Source organism: Lagenorhynchus albirostris, chromosome 2, assembly GCF_949774975.1.
Source record: "Lagenorhynchus albirostris chromosome 2, mLagAlb1.1, whole genome shotgun sequence".
NCBI lineage: Eukaryota > Metazoa > Chordata > Mammalia > Artiodactyla > Delphinidae > Lagenorhynchus > Lagenorhynchus albirostris.
Genome location: NC_083096.1, coordinates 178,699,523 through 178,716,790, shown reverse-complemented (window position 1 = coordinate 178,716,790; position 17,268 = coordinate 178,699,523). Strand labels below are relative to the sequence as shown.

The 17,268-nt window shown below is 44.3% G+C and overlaps 1 protein-coding gene and 1 non-coding gene across 3 annotated transcripts in view; both read left to right on the top strand.

Annotated features, from left to right (window-relative positions):
- NMNAT1 (nicotinamide nucleotide adenylyltransferase 1) overlaps positions 1 to 12,465 on the top strand; it is a 28,366-nt gene extending 15,901 nt beyond the window's left edge. For both annotated transcript variants that reach the window (XM_060141499.1, XM_060141500.1), the window contains 4 exons: positions 3,190 to 3,360; positions 5,418 to 5,601; positions 6,901 to 7,046; positions 7,772 to 12,465. In XM_060141499.1, coding sequence (XP_059997482.1) covers positions 3,246 to 3,360; positions 5,418 to 5,601; positions 6,901 to 7,046; positions 7,772 to 8,172 — 846 coding nt within the window. In that variant the 5' untranslated portion in view covers positions 3,190 to 3,245 and the 3' untranslated portion in view covers positions 8,173 to 12,465. The remainder of the gene's footprint in view (positions 1 to 3,189; positions 3,361 to 5,417; positions 5,602 to 6,900; positions 7,047 to 7,771) is intronic.
- On the top strand, positions 1,048 to 1,120 carry TRNAE-UUC (transfer RNA glutamic acid (anticodon UUC)). The gene has a single exon. It is a non-coding gene; the product is annotated as a tRNA-Glu (tRNA).
- Positions 12,466 to 17,268: the final 4,803 nt, after the last annotated feature.

Here is a 17,268-nt window from a genome sequence, read left to right as displayed (position 1 = left end):
GACAGATGCACAATGGGTTAGAGATTTTCAGCCCAGATTAGAGAAAGAATTTCAGGAAAAAAGCCTCCATGAAAAAACAGATTCAGTAGAGTAATAATAGTTGATTGAACCATTTGAAATAAATTTTTTTTGAAGATCAAAAAGAGTTGAGGGACTTTCCTGGTGGCGCAGTGGTTAAGAATCCACCTGCCAGTGCAGGGGACAAGGGTTCAATCCCTGGTCCGGGAATATCCCATATGCCACGGAGCAACTAAGCCCGTGTGCCACAACTCCTGAGCCTGTGCTCTAGAGCCCGTGAGCCACAACTACTGAAGCCTCTGCGCCTAGAATCTATGCTCCGCAACAAGAGAAGCTACCGCAATGAGAAGCCCGTGCACCGCAGTAAAGAGTAGCCCCCTCTTGCTGCAACTAGAGAAAGCCCGTGTGTAGCAATGAAGACCCAACGCAGCCATAAATAAATAAATAAATAATTTTTTAAAAAAAAGGAGTTGAATTACAGCAACATGATATGCAACATAAATAATTGCTATATTCATAGTGTGTTCGTTACTTGCCAAAAGCAGCTTTATGTAGCATATGTGTATTGTCTCATTTAATTCTCACAATAATCATGAGGTAGGTAATATTATTTTCTCTGTTTTAAGACAGAAAAACTGGGGCAAAAGGAAGGTTAGGTTGCCCAAGGTCATCCAGCTCATGTAAGTATTGGAGCTGTGGTTTGAACCTGGACAACCTGATTTCAGAGCAGGGGTTTGTAACTGTGATGCTATATAGGCAGGAGGTTGGAGGATACTTTTTTTGTGGACGCTGACCAATCCCAGGAGAAAGACCTGTAATACAGCCAAGTTACCATACAATGAAGCCCACTGTGCAGAAGCCCTACCTACCCACTTAGAACTTCCTATCAGCTCTTTGAAGGAAATATAAAATGTATCATTAATATTGGTAGAGAAATAAGAGAGTGTAATGCATTGGTGAAACAAGAACAGAATACCATAAAAAGGAACATTCAGAGGACAAAGGTCTAAAACATTGAGTATTGGGAATTCCCTGGCAGTCCAGTGGTTAGGACTCAGCACTTTCACTGCTGAGGGCCCAGGTTCGATTCCTGGTCGGGGAACTAAGATACTGAAAACCTTGAGATGTGGCCCAAAGAAAAAAAAAAAAACTGAGTATAATAGCAGAAATGAAAACCTCAATAGGTGGATTGGAGGATGAATTTGAGGATATTTAGAAATTAGAGCATGAAGGTAAGAGATGGAAAAGAGAAGAGAAAGGGTAAGAAAATTGGAAGACCAGTCCCGGTGCTTCAGCTCTAACTCTTAGGCATTTCCAAAGAGAACAGAGAAAATGGAAGGTAGAAAATCATCCATGAAATAACTCAAGGACATTTTATAGAACTGCAGGTTATGAGTTCTGAGATTGAAAGGGCCTGCTCAGGGCCCAGCACAATAGATGAAAATAGAGCCACACTGGAGAACATCACTGTAAAATTTCAGAACATTTGGGGACAGAGTTCTCGTAAGCTTCAAGGGAGAAATAATATAAGCCACATTAAAAGGATCAGAATTACTGGAAGTGACTTTGGATTTCTCACTGTTAGCACTGCAGTCTAGAAGCAATGCCTTCAGAATTGTGGGAGAAGGTGACTTTCAGCATAGACTAGAGATTCTCTCTATCTCTCCCCCTATACATAATCTATGAGGATTAGCTCTCATACACCCTCACGACTCTCTCCCAAACTTCCCAAGTATATAGCCTGAGTGTAATGGGGGTGTATGAGCTAATTTTCTTTGATCATGAGAGAAAGTAAATAGACACTCTTTGAATAAATTAAGAAATAATATTATAAGCACATAATATAGAATTACGATAGCTTCGACCAGAAGAAATAGCTGAAAAAGTTAAAAGTGGTCGCCTCTTAGGGATTTGGTTGGAGGGGTTGGTGGGTGAGATATGGCCAATGACTGTTGCTTCCATTATGGGCCTTTTGTCACCCTATGATTTCAAATCTATATACGTGAATTCGTTTAATTAAAAAAATTTTTTTTAATTTGTTTATTTTTTGGCTGCATTGGGTCTTCGTTGCTGCCCACGGGCTTTCTATAGTTGCAGTGAGCGGGGGCTACTCTTCATTGCGGTGCGCGGGCTTCTCATTGTGGTGGCTTCACTTTTTGCGGAGCACGGGCTCTAGGCGCGTGGGCTTCAGTAGTTGCAGCATGCGGGCTCAATAGTTGTGGCTCGTGGGCTCTAGGTGCGTGGACTTCAGTAGTTGTGGCGCATGGGCTTAGTTGCTCCGCAGCATGCGGGATCTTCCCAGACCAGGGCTCGAACCTGCACTGGCAGGTGGATTCTTAACCACTGCGCCACCAGGGAAGCCCTAATAAAAAATTTTTAATAAAATTTTAAACTCAGTTGCCTTGCATTACTTCATTAGGGTGATGGAAGGATCAAATGGAATAACTGATATGGAAAAGAGTTTGTCCGTTGTAAACTGTTACTCAGTTGAAAGTGATAACATGACCATGTTGACTAAGAGGCAAAATACGGTTTTGAAGGACGGGTTGTTGGGGAGTTATATTTGGTGGATGATAATGTCATTGTATCTATTAACCCGGTCACAATAGTGCAGTCGCAAAACAAACATTCATTTTTGCTCATGAGTCTAGGCTCAGCTTGTGTGTTTGCTGATCTGATCCAGGCTCAGCTAATCTCACCTGGACTTGCTCGTGCATCTAAGCAGATTGTCTGGGGTTTGGATGGTCTAGGATGGCCTCAACCACATAGCTGATGGTTAGCTGTCTGTCAGCCGGAGCACCAGCTCTCTCCTGCAAGTTCTGTCATCCTCCAGCAGGCTAGCCTGGGTTTGTTTTCATGTCAGGGGCAGGAGTCCAAAAGAGAGTGGGAGTGTACAACACCTCGAAGGCCTAGGCTCAGAATGGGAACACTTTCCCGTGTGCCACATTGTTTGGGCCAACGCAAGTCACAAAGGGTGCGAAGGAGATTCCATCCCTTTATGGTAGGAGCTGCAAATTCACGTTGAAAAGGAAGGGTGGAGAAAAGGGGCCATTTTTGCAATTCACCCAGCATAGTCAGTGAAGCTAACTATTTATTCCACCTCTTTGGAATGAGAACATGGAAAGACATCAGAAGCCCTGTAACTGAACTTACTTTCTTTTTCCTTTGTAGACAATAAGAGAGGTGTCAGAGTTTTCCATTTAGATCTACAACTTCAAATTCTCAGCATGGAAAACTCAGAGAAGACAGAAGTGGTTCTCCTTGCTTGTGGTTCCTTTAATCCTATCACCAATATGCACCTCAGGCTGTTTGAGCTGGCTAGGGACTACATGAATGGAACAGGTAGGAAGAGTAGCCAAAAGCAATGATGGGGTTCAGGATGCACTGCCCTACAATACAGCACTTTGGCATATTGGATATTTTAAGCGGAAGGACTTTGATAAAACAGCAGAGGCAGGAAGATCACTCTGACCTCCTCCCTCCACCCCTCTTCCCTGAAGCAGATCGTAAAACGTTCATGTGAGAGGTGCTCTCCCTAAACCCGGAGAAAAGGAGCATCCTAATCTCTGAAGACAAAGGGAAGTCAAGCAAACATTCTTTGCTAAATTCCCCTGAGTTTTCTATACTTACCTTGTACTCTTTGCCCTATCGTATTCTGCCATGACTGTTTACCCTTCATCTAATCTAGCATAAAAATACAGTAAGTCCCTTATATAGAACAAGTTCCGTTGCAAGAGTGAGTTCATAAGTCCAATTTGTTTGTAAGTTCAACAGAGTTAGCCTAGGTACCCAACTAGCACAATTGGCTATATAGTACTGTACTGTAATAGGTTTATAATACTTTTCACACAAATAATACATAAAAAACAAGCAAACACAAAAAATAAAACATTTTTAATCTTACAGTACAGTACCTTGAAAAGTACAGTAGTACAGGACAACAGCTGGCATACAGGGGCTGGCATCGAGTGAACAGGCAAGAAGAGTTACTGACTGGAGGAGGGAGAGGAGGTGGGAGATGGTAGAGCTGAAGGATCGTCAGCAACAGGAGACAGAGGGCGAGCTGCAATGTCACTCACGCCTGACGCTGATGGCACAGGTTCTGGTTCCTTGGTTCCTTGTTGGATTCAATTCCATCTACCGTCTTGAAAAAACAATCTAGGTAGTAGCTCTTTTTTTCTCATCATAGATGACTTGGTAGCCCTGGATTGCATTCTGAACGGCTGCCGCAACCTTCGTGTACCGTTCTATGTTCAGGTCGTATGCCTCAATAACTAACAGTGCCGCCTCAAATAAAGACAATCCCCTTGCCACTTCCTGAGTCGTGAATCTCTTCAGTTCTTCAGTTACTTCTTCCTCTCCTCTCTCTTTGTCCTTTCTCTGGGCCTCCAATTCCATCACAGCTTCATTAGTAAGCTCCTTGTGCTGCACAGCAAGGAGTTCAGTGAAGTCGTCCTCTTGCAAATCTAGCTAGAAATAAAGATACTATACTACTGTACCCTTACAGTACTGTACAGTAAAGTACACAAAAGCACAACCACTTGTAGAGGATGCAGTGCACGTGACAGTGTACGCCAGACATGTTAACTAACTTATGTGATTGGACATGCGAACACACGTTCGCATCCTTGAAAGTTCGCAACTCGAAGGTTCATATGTAGGGGACTTACTGTACTTAGGTTTAACTGTTTCTTGGAGTCTTCATTTCCTTATGAAGGCTCCCGTGTCACATAAATCTTACATTATGTAAATTTGTATGCTTTTCTCCTGTTAATCTATCTTTGTCTGTTTCACACCCCACCAGGGACCCTAAGAGGGTCGAGGAAAACTTTTTCTCCCCTACATACACACAGATTTATTTTGTTTTGTTACATAAGTGATCATGCTGTGTGCTGATAGATGGATGGGTGTCCAAACTCACTAATAATCAGGGAACTAAAATAAAAAATGAGATATATTCTTCCCATCACATTGACACAAGTTTTGAAACTTGATAATGTCAAATATCGGGTGTTGGGAAGGAATGGGCTCCTGTGTATACAAATAGATTAAGGCTTTTTACAAGGCAGTTTGGCAACATCAATCAAAATTTAAACTGAGGAATGGGGAGTCAGTGTTTGATGGGTACAGAAATTTCACTTGGGGAAGTTGAAAGAGTTCTGGAGATGGACGGTGGTGATGGTCGTACAACATGTCACAGTACTGTACACTTAAAGTAGCTTAAATGGTAAATTTTATGTATATTTTACCACAATTAAAAGTAAATAAATAAACCTGGATCCCTGTGAAAAAAGGAGGAGGGGGGAAATCTGTGATTATGAAACCATATTGATGATATTTCCTGTGCATAAAATCTAATTTGTTATAATACCTCATATCAAATCTGCTTCTTTACCCAGGGAAATATGAAGTTATCAAAGGCATAATTTCTCCCGTCGGCGATGCATATAAGAAGAAAGGACTCATCTCTGCCCATCACCGAGTTATCATGGCAGAACTCGCCACCAAGAACTCAAAATGGTTGGAAGTTGATACATGGGAAAGTCTTCAACAGGATTGGATAGAGACTGCCACGGTGCTAAGGTATCCATGGTGCAGTCAGCTTTGCCATGCCATTCCTGTGTGAGGTTATCACATGGTAACAGGGTGTGGGTGGTGCTCAGCCTTTATGGCTGTCACCGTGTTTTGAGATGTTTGCACACTTGTTAACTGTATATCCCTATTAAAGAATAGAGGAAGCACACCTGGCCTGTCTGTGCCCCAAGTGAGAAAGGTGAAGTTGTAAGATGATGTTACTGTGGTCAGTCTTCTTAAGTATAAAAGAGAGAGGCAGGTAATTTAAGGAAGAGAAGCCATGATGCTTGATCACGGAGAGAGCTGGTTTTGGGAACTGCTTCCCTGACAGCATATGGGGGTTGTCACAAATCGCCGTGCTCAGAACGCTGAAACAGCTCCAGTTTAAGGGTTCAGAAACCAGAGTGAGTGACATCTAATTATTGCTGAATGTTCTCTTGAGTATAAAACACCAGGACTTTTGGAAAAACCTGTCTAATGTCTGTTCTTAGAGTTCGAACCTTCTGGTTCTAACCATATCAGTTAGGCTTACGATAGGAAATAGAAACCACTCTGAGCATTTTAAGCAGAAAGGGATTTTAGGTGCTCATGCAGAAATGTTGAAAGGGCTGGAAGAGTAGAAGTGGTGGCTTGTTTCAAGGTCATGCCTCCTTAACTGCAGTTGGAGTCAGGAAACTGTTCCTGCTTCTGCTGCCAACGATGCTGCTCTTAAACTGTCCCAGTCTATAGGGTCTGGCCACCACGCTGACATGGTAAGAGATTACTTGTTGGGGTCCAGTATATACTTGTTTGCTTTTTATGTATTATTTGTGTGAAAAGTATTATAAACCTATTACAGTACAGTACTATATAGCCGATTGTGTTAGTTGGGTACCTAGGCTAACTTTGTTGGACTTAAGAACAACAAAGTCCAACTTTGTTGGACTTAGGAACGTGCTCTCAGAAGGGACCTCATTGGTATTTAGGGGACTTACTTTCTGTAATCAATGTTAACGCTTGTTTTTATGACACAGACACATACAGCTTAGAATAGTAATAGCTACCATTTGCTGTGCTCCCAGGATTTTCCTTGCTTTCCATTCTTGACAGCCAGAGCCCAGGGCTGCCAGCATCCGTTCCGACCCAGCAGTACTATGTATTCGAAGGCATCCATTCTGAGTAGTTGGGCATCGTACCTGTGGTTAAATGTGTTTAACAGCTCCCAACCTTTAACATTGCATCAGAGGCTCTTAGGCGTCTCCAGAGGGATGACGTTTCAGTTGAGCATAGTGACAAAGAGAAATGTTCTATTGCTTTGTTGCTTTTTAGACACCATCAAGAGAAGCTGGAAGCCAGTAGCTGTGATCAGCAGCAGGACTCACCTGTACTGGAAAGGCCTGGACGGAAGAGGAAGTGGGCTGAACAAAGACAAGATTGTAGTCAAAAGAAATCACTAGAGCAAACAAAAACAAAAGGTCTGTATGTTTTGCCAGGACTTACCAATGATAGCTGATAAGACTCTAGAGCCGAGCAAGCCCCCTTTGTATTTTACTTTCATATTCAGTATGTGTGGGTGCCTGGAAAATGCCCCTTGTTAGTTTTCTTTTCTTTCTTTTTTTTTCCCCTTTGGCTGCACTGCACAGCTTGCGGGATCTCAGTTCCCCGACCAGGGATTGAACTCAGGCCATGGCATTGGAAACCCGGAATCCTAACCACCAGGCCACCAGGGAATTCCCCACCCCTTGTTAGTTTTATGATGGAAGGAGGGGAGAGTCAGAGGCACCCTGAGCTTATTTATCCTGCAGGAGGTCGACCTTAACTTTTGAGGGATCCTGGATCTCTTTTTAGAGAATCTGAATCTGATAGAAACTATGAACCCAGAAGAACACACGTACGCATTCATTTTGATGCAGGGCGTTATTAAAAAGGCAAACCCTGGGACTTCCCTGGTGGCACAGTTGGTTAAGACTCCGCACTCCTAATGCAGGGGGCCTGGGTTCGATCCCTGGTCCAGGAACTAGATCCCAGATGCATGCCGCAACTAAGAGTTTGGATGCCACAACTAAGGAGCCTGCAAGCTGCAGCGAAGAAGCCCGCCTGCCACAACTAAGACCCGACACAACCAAATAAATAAATAAATATTTTTTTAAAAAAAGAAAAAAAGGCAAACCCTGAAGCTCTGTTTTCTTCTTCTTCCCAGGTGTGCCAAAGGTGAAGTTGCTGTGTGGAGCAGATCTCTTGGAGTCCTTTGGTGTGCCCAATCTGTGGAAGGGTGAGGATATCACCAAAATCGTGGGAGACTATGGGCTTATATGTATTACTCGGGCTGGAAATGATGCTCAGAAATTCATCTATGAATCCGACCTGCTGTGGAAACACCAGAACAACATTCACGTGGTGAATGAATGGATCACCAATGACATCTCATCCACAAAGATCCGGCGAGCCCTCAGAAGGGGCCAGAGCATTCGCTACTTGGTACCAGACCTTGTCCAGGAATATATTGAGAAGCATAGTTTGTATAGCTCCGAGAGTGAGGAGAGGAATGTTGGGGTGATCCTAGCTCCTTTGCAGAGAAAAACTGCAGAAGCTGACACATGAGAAATTCTCCAGCATGGTATTGTGGACTTTCCTTTTGGGAATTTGAAACAGTGTGGGTGTTAGTAAATGGGGGAAGGAATTGTGATCCTCTTTAATAAATTAAAGTTTAAAAGGTTGGTAAAAATCAGTAGTAATTTAAAATCAGGTTTATCTTTATCAGAAGTTACTAAGGTGAATGATTTCAATTTTTTTTTTAGGAATATACAAATCCCTTTATCTTTAAAACAAGAGATTAGTAGCAGAGCTAATTGTAGAAGAACATTATAGAAGAACATTTAATATACAAATCCCTTTATCTTTATTTTTTATTATTATTATAAATTTATTTATTTATCTTTGGCTGCATTGGGTCTTCGTTGCTGTGCACGGGCTTTCTCTAGTTGCGTCGAGCTGGGGCTACTCTACGTTGCGGTGCGTGGGCTTCTCATTGCGGTGGCTTCTCGTTGCAGAGCACGGGCTCTAGGCGTGTGGGCTTCAGTAGTTGTGGCACGTGGGCTTCAGCAGTTGTGGCTCGCGGGCTCTAGAGCGTAGGCTTCAGTAGTTGTGGCACGTGGGCTTAGTTGCTCTGTGGCATGTGGGATCTTCCCGGACCAGGGCTCGAACCCGTGTCCCCTGCATTGGTAGGTGGATTCTTAAACACTGCGCCACCAGGGAAGTCCCCTCTTTATCTTTAAAACAAGAGATGCGTAGCAGAACTAATTGTAGAAGAACCTTGTAGAAGAACATTCAATCAAACTAACTACAAAAAGAATTCAAAAAAGACATCCTGGCTTTACCACAGAAAGAGAAGTAAAGTGTGAAAAGTAAAGAGACCATTTAAGATCCTAATTTTAGTTACGAAAGGAACGAACATTTTATGCATGCCTTTTTTCCTGGGCAGCGCTCACTCAGGGTGGCCAAAGAATTCTTAAAATAGTGATCTTGTAAAATGCATCACTGATCAGTCATCTCCAGCTGTGTAAAATACCGGCTGTGAAGTCCTGGCAGAAACTACGCCAGGAGCCGGTTCTCTCCGGCACACATCAGAAGGCCAGTGAAGCTTTGCTAGGCACGCTTACCTGCAGCCCCACCTGTAGAGGCAGGGAGAGGGGTCCAAGCCCTGGAACGTTTAGAAAGGTACACGGGTGTTTCTGATGCCCATGAGAGGCAGGGAGCCTCTGCCTTCCCCACGTTATGCACAGATTCTCTTAGCACAGCCCTGTTGTGGCTCGTGGTCCAGCCCTGGCCATCTGCCATCTCTGTATAGAAGGGATGTCGTGCTACCTGACACAGAGAGAACCACAGAGAATGAGAGATCTCACTCAAGGATTTTGTGAGGTGTGAATGCTCTTAGCCTTTACTGGTAGCTTAATCAGATGGTGAAAGGACACGAGAAATGCTGCACTGGACCAGCCCAGCAGTTCCTCTTTCTTTTTGTGGCTGCGTTGGGTCTTCGTTGCTGTGCGCAGGCTTTCTCTAGTTGCAGCGAGCGGGGGCTACTCTTCATTGTGGTGCGCGGGCTTCTCATTGCGGTGGCTTCTCTTGTTGCGGAGCACGGGCTCTAGCCGCACAGACTTCAGTAGTTGTGGTATGTGGGCTCAGTAGTTGCGGCACACAGGCTGTAGAGCACCGGCTCAGTAGTTGTGCTGCATGGGCTTAGTTGCTCCGTGGCATGTAGGATCTTCCCAGACCAGGGCTCGAACCTGTGTACCCTGCATTGGCAGGCAGATTCTCAACCACTGCACCACCAGGAAAGCCCCCCAGCAGTTCCTTTAGCTCAGAATTTTGGTTCCTGATGAGTGGCTTGTGGAAGAAATCTCCACAGCCTCAATCTAAAACTCTCGAGTTTCTGAAGACCCCTGCTGGTTCTATTCCAGCCCACTGTGAACCTGCCATTTGTGGATTTAAGCAGAAAAAGAGTCTGTTTTCTTATGCTTTTTCTCTTCTTGTCCTTTTGTAGGAACTTTACCCAAAGTAGAACACTCAAATAATAATTGAAGTCATAACGTTATGTTAAAAACACAAACTTGTTATATGGTTTGCTACTGATTGAAATTTTGTGGAAGTTTTACCAATTAATAAAACAAAAAGACCAGAAATAGCTTTTTCTAGAATAGATTTATGGTTCATGACAATCACTCTGTGATAGAAAGAGGACTAAAGTTAAATTTCTAATGAAAGTAGAATAGGGACTTCCCTGGTGGCACAGTGGTTAAGAATCCACCTGCCAGTGCAGGGGACACGGGTTCGAGCCCTGGTCTGGGAAGATCCCACATGCCGCGGAGCAACTAAGCCCGTGCGCCACAACTACTGAGCCCTCGTGCCACAACTATTGAAGCCCGTGTGCCCTAGAGCCCGTGCTCCACAACAAGAGAAGCCACCGCAGTGAGAAGCCCGTGCATGGCAGTCAAGAGTAGCCCCCGTTCGCCGCAACTAGAGAAAGCCCACGCGCAGCAACAAGGACCTGACACAGCCCCCCAAAATAATAATAATAATTTTAAAAGAAGAAAGTAGAATAATTTACCTTTACATACCTACATCTAATAATTTACATTTCATACCTACACCACTCTAAAGGATTTATACCTCTGTAGGAGAAAAAAATGTACTTATACCTGTGCAGTTAGATAGTCAGATCTGAAGCCACCATTTAAAAAAGGAAAATGTTAAATAAACTTGGCAAATGTAAATTCTACAGCTCGTGGCTTATTCTTATAAAGTCAACAGGCTGACTTCTCAAAGACGGAGGAGAGCAAAGCCTGGCACCCAATAGCTTCAGTCTCTTATCTGCTGAACAAATGCAAGGTTATAATCTCAGATTGTAGAGATGAGGATCATTCTTCCACTCCTCAGCTTTTCGGAGTTTAAGAATTGTAGCAGTACTGAAAAATAACAATCTAGAAACAGATGAAGTTATCAAAATGTAACTTTGATTTCTTCTCCTGGAAAACTACACTTAGTTTATATGAACTGTGTGTGAACTGCAGGAAGTTTCCAGTGCTAGAAACTTTTCTACTTTGATGCCTTCCTGCCTAGAAGTGCTCACAGCCTGCTTAGCTGTGAGTATATTGACCTCAGGGCCCACTGGGTAAGGCATGTGGGGACCCTCCCAGGAGACCTGGTAACAGTGAAATGATCCTATTGTTGTGCTATTTATGGATCAACAACTTTGTACATGGAAGGAGCTGCTTGCCTTTTTGTCCCAGTACCAGGATGCTGCTAATGCCACAAAGTAATAATGTAGTTTAGGGTATCCTTAAGGACAGAACTTCCTCTTTGGATAATGAAATAAGACAATGAATTTCACAAGGGAATAAATATCAGTAACTGTTGTGGCTTCTGTTGAGGAAGAGGGGAAAAATGCCATTGTTTGTTCCCTACCATACCTTTTTCATACTTGGCTCTTGTAATGTGAATTTAAGAGTTTAGGAAGTGTGTAGAGCTGGTGTTTTGTTTGATGCTGGTGTTTTTTATGTGTTGTACTCCCTTACCTCTTACATTGTCTAATTTGAAGCAGCAAAAGAGCGTTCAGTAGAAGTCCTTTACTGCAGCTTCATTCAGCTGAGCCTACAGCATACGGGGAGATCTGTGTTGTTGTTTGCCTGGTAAGTGGACAAGTGTGAACAGCACTTGTTAGCAGTTCCTTGGAACTGGGGCACTGAATGCCTAGTGCGATTGAGCCAAGGGGCTGATTTAGCCTCATCTCCTGGGTCAAAGGATGCTCTTTCTTTTCCTGCCCCCTTGAGTATCTCACTACAGGGTAGAAGGAAGCATCCCCCCAAGGTCAGCATGCACGGCAGTGGTGGGGCTGCTGTCATCCTTACCCCACCCTCTCCAAGTCACTTCTCTGGGAGCCCGGAAGTTGCTATATTATGAAATGGGATCCTTTGACATTTATTTCTGGGTGCCACGGGACATCCATTCCTCCACCATTCTCATAATTACTCCCAAAGGCCTCTTGATCTAAAATGTTCACCATAGCATCCACCTGACTATGAGAAGGCATAGACAGTATCCATCTCTAAGATCTGTACCTAGTTCACCAGTGGTGCTGTTTGAACTTAATAATGTCAACACTTAATAATTGTGCCCGGCATGTGCTAACATGTGCCTTATATCATAAGGGAAATGGGCACAATTAGGTGACTGGTGTGAATGGCAAAACTGAAGCTTGAACGAGCAGTTTGTCTTCAGAACCTGTGCTCTTAACCTCTTTACTCCTTGTGTAATGTATTACTTTTCAAAGAATGAGGTTTTAGTCAAATCTTGAAATTTGCGTCCACCCAAAGTGGATAAATACAAATAAATAAAACTTTCAACAGTATGGTAGTCTGATGGTGATGTCTGATGTGTTCAGTCCATACAGATGGACTAAGTTGAACTTGCCCAGTGTTAGCATTTCCTTGGAACTGGGGCAGTGAATGCCCAGTCAGAGGAAGGAGGGGTATGAGCCGCAGTTCACTCTTAACCAACAAAAAGAGGAAGAAGGGCACCCAGCTGCCCATGCTGGTACCAGAACATCACCCTGCAGCCCTGTTGCCTGTGAGTCAGCAGAAGAAGCTTCTGCCTGGGAGGCGGGTTTCTAGCTCCAGGCATGTCAGTCAGCCTATGGGGGCAGTCACTTGTCTCTCAGATTCCCTTTCTGTAAACAAAAGTGATGTTTTTTTGTGTTTTTTTTTTTTTTGGCCGCACTGCAAGACTTGTGGGATCCTAGTTCCCGGACCAGGGATCGAACCTGAGTCCCCTGCATTGGCAGCACAGATTCTTAACCACTGGACCGCCAGGGAAGCCCCGAAAACAATGATTTTTGAGGCCCCTTCCGGCTCTGAAATGTTGTAGCCCTGATGGAGAGTTGCCACTCACTGGCTTCTCACCACTCTGAGCTGCCACCTGTCCCCACCCTTCTGCATGACCAGGAAGTAGTTCTCGGAACACTCATCACTTGAGGTGCTAAAGGGAGCACCCTTCAGCACCTGTCACCAGCCTCTGTCGCCAGGCTGCTTGCAGTTAGGGAGGGCGGGCAGAGAAATGCTGCATTTGGAGCATCAGCAGGGAAGTCTCCAGAGCCACTCCTGAAGGCTTCCTCAAAATGAGTGCCCAGAGGTCCTGTAATCAGGAAACCAGGACAGAGGGTGTTCCAGCTGGAACTCCTTATACTACAAACTATTTGTCACTTATCTGAAATTTGAGGAGTCCTGTTTCTAGTCTGTTTTTTTTCCCAACTCCAGCAACCTTAGGCAGGAGGAACAACCTAAGAGGAGGTATGGAGAAGAACAGGCGTGTGACTATGGGCTTTAGCAAGGAAGCCAGCCTGACCGAGGCCAGGCGTGTGGGGTGGGATGTGGCGGCTCATAGGAGGGGAGCTTGGAAGGGTCCAGGTAGGGTTTCGGGCCTGCTGCAGTGGCGCCGGCACATGGTGGGGATTCCCGTTCTCTGTTGTGGCTCCTCCTGAGGGACGATGGCCCTCCTCCCGCTGAGGGGACTTCAGTGCTGGGATTCTGATCCATTTCTGCCTCAAGCGTCTTACAAGTCTGAATGATACAGCAGACAGTGTGTCCCAAATCATGTTAAACTGCCTGATAAGTTTTTCCAAACCAGTGAGCATCATGACAACAATTACATTTTAAAACATTAGGGAAATTTTCAGACATAGGTTTAGTGATAAAAGTATAACGAACCCCTGTGTATCCAGGTCTTATCCCTGGAACTGCACCGAGCTCCCTGTCGGTGTTGCCTCCTGTGTTAGGGAGGGGAGGTATGGATAGGGTGAAGTTTACTACTGTCCACACCATTCTTTGCTGGACCAGTATCAGACTTCATCAAGTGTCCCTCATCATTCCCATCCATTACTGTCTAGGAGAAGCAGTGCTTGTACACAAGCTTAGGACCTCATCTTGGCTCTAATTTTATGGTTTACTTTGCCAGTATCAAACAGAAGGAAAGAAAGGGCTCAAATTTGGCCAGATAACTTTCTCTTTCCTTTCGAGAGATAACTTTGGTCTTAGTCTAGAAGAAAGATCTTGAAATTGCAGAGGAGAAAATGATTCCTCCTCCCATGGGCAAGTCCAGGCTATGTCCACTTCAACTAAAATTCAACCCTCTCCCTAATAGATGGCCCTTGCTCAAGCTGGCCAAAAGCCATACCAACCAGCACAATTGCTAGAACTATTATTAGTTTATTTCTGTGACTTTCATTTTCAGGCCAACATTTAGAACAATCAGATTTTAAGGATAGGAAGGAAATGTGATTTCTCCATGTCCTGTTCCTTTAGTCATCTGGAATTTAAACAGGTTTCATGCTCCAGAAATCTGGTCAGAGTTCTTAGTTCTGTGCCCTTTACGTGGCAAAGTATATCTAATCCCAGGACTTGATATCATCCTGTCATGTTCCACCAAAGGAATCAATGTTTCATACTTATGAGAATCAATACCCTCATCTGAGCAGGGCAGTGCCACTATGGTTTCCTCAATGAAAATGGTATTTCTCCTTTGGAAAGGTCATAGCCATTCATTCAACAAACACTTATTAAGCACTTGCCAGGCACTGTACTAGGCACTGGGGATACTATAGAGGTGAATAAGATGAACATGGTCTCTGCCCTTGACATCTTAATGAAAAAGGTAGTCAGTAAACAAAGCAAGAAAAGATGATTATGGATTATGATAATTATGAAGGATATAAGCAGAGATGTGATACAGAGTAAATGTATATCAGAAGGCTGTTCTGAAAAGGTGACTCAGATTTTTGAAGAGATCCAAATATTTCTCTGTTCAACTTCTAAACTAATGGAAAAATAAGACAAAAGAAACAATAAGTGGAGAACCAAAATAGCACCTTTTTTGCCACACCTCGAGGCTTGCGGTATCTTAGTTCCCCAACCAGGGATCAAACCAGGGCCCCGGCAGTGAAAGTGCCGAGTCCTAACCACTGGACCACCGGGAATTCCCAAAATAGCACCCTCATGACTGATAAAGTCCAGGTTAGGAGTTGTAGCTTCGTGTGAGGGTCAAAAGAGGGATTGGTAACTGTGACAGATGGTGTTTTCTAAGCTGGCTATTATGAGAATCTCCCATCTCACATGCTCCTTTTACAGTGTGACATTGAGGGATGAGGTCCGTGTTCCCTCCCTTTGAATCAGAGTGGGCCTTGGACTCTGGTGGAAGTGATGTTATATGACTTCTCAGACTAGGTCAAGATGGTACAAGATGCTCCCTCTTAGAGCCCAGCTATCCCTGCTTGAGGGAGCCCAAGCAGCCCATGGAGAGGCCCACATGGAAAGGAACCTGGCCCCCAGCCCACAGGCCTGGCTGGGCTCCCAGCCAACAGATAGCCATGAGATGGATCCATTTGGGAAGTGGCTTCTCTAGCCCTCCCAACTGGAGTCAAGTTACCCCAGCTAATGCCACATGGAGCTGAGATGAGCCATGCCCTGTGAGCCCTCCCCAGACTGCAGATTTGTGAGCCAGTTAATGATTTGTATTATTTTAAGCCATTGAGTTGGGAGTGGCAAGAATAAATTATATGCTAACTCCCCCAGTCTAGGCAGTCTATCTGAGAGAAAGTTCAGGTCTGTGAAATAGACACACCCTCAAGTCCGTGTCAAAAGGGAGAAGAAAATACTGAGAATCTGTGTTTACAATATTCGATAGACTAACTCTACCTAGTGGATAAAATTCTTCAATGGCTGTTGTCCGTAGGGCAAGCAACTCATTCCAGTTTTCCTAGAACTTTTCCAGTTTTAGTAATGAAAGTTCCATGGCCTGGGACTCCTTCAGTCTTGGGGAAACCGTAATGGTTGGTCACCCTGGTTTCCCCCAACCAGGTAACTCATTCCACCTCCATGAGGAAGAAATAGGGTTGGAAAAAAAAAACCACAGGGTGTTTAGGGAAAATTCTTCTCCATGAAGAGCATGGTTAAAAATGACTATTTCCCTAATAGTGACTTTTGAACTGGAAGCCAGAGGAGCTAACCATGCAAAAACCAGGAGGAAAAACCTCCCAGGAAGAGGGAACACTGTATACAAAGACTGTGAAGAAAGAAAGGGTTTGACCTCTGCACAGAATCACCACCACAACAAAACTGGTATGATTGGAGTTGCTGAGTCGAGGGAGACAGAGTGTGATGATGTTGGAGAAGTATCCAGGAACCAAATCAGAAATGGCTTTAGGAACCATGGGAGGGAGTGCAATTTCCTCTTACGAAAAATGGGACAACACTGAACACTGAACATTTTAAGCCTGAGAGTGATAAGATCTGAATTACATTTCTCAAAAGCTTGCCAGACTGCAGGATGGAGAATGGTTTGGTGGGGTCAGGAGTTGAAGCAGCAAGTCCAGGAAGAGGCAAGACAGGATGGTGGCTTGGGTTAGGTTGGAAGAACCAACAGGATTTGCTGATGGATTGGATATGGGTGAGCAGAGAAGGGAGAAATCCAGTGTCTAAATGGGCTTTGGGCTTAAGCAACCAAGTGACTAGTGGTACAATTTATGGAGATGAGGAAAGCCAAGGAATAATTTTGTTTTATGCTTTCTGCCTTGTATATGTTACATTCAAATGCCTTTAAGTCATCCAAGGGGAGACATCGAGAGGCATTCTTTTTTTTAAAAATAAATTTATTATTTATTTATTTATTTTTGGCTGCATTGGGTCTTTGTTGCTGTGTGGGCTTTCTCTAGTTGCAGAGAGTGGGGGCTACTCTTCGTTGTGGTATGCAGGCTTCTCATTGCGGTGGCTTCTCGTTGCGGAGCACAGGTTCTAGGCGTGTGGGCTTCAGTAGTTGTGGCTCGCGGGCTCTAGAGCACAGACTCAATAGTTGTGGCGCACGGGCTTAGTTGCTCCACGGCATGTGGGATCTTCCCGGACCAGGGATCGAACCCGTGTCCCCTGCATTGGCAGGCGGATTCTTAACCGCTGCACCACCAGGGAAGTCCCGAGAGGCATCTTAAGCAGTGAGAGGTGACACATGAGCTCTGGAGTCAGGCTGCCTGAGATCGAATCCAGAGTCTTCCACCAACTGTATGAACTTGGGCAAGTTACTTAACCTCTCTGTGTCTCAGGTTTTGTCTCTGTCAAATGGAGATACTAAAGTAACTATTAGAGAGGTAGGATTTTGTGA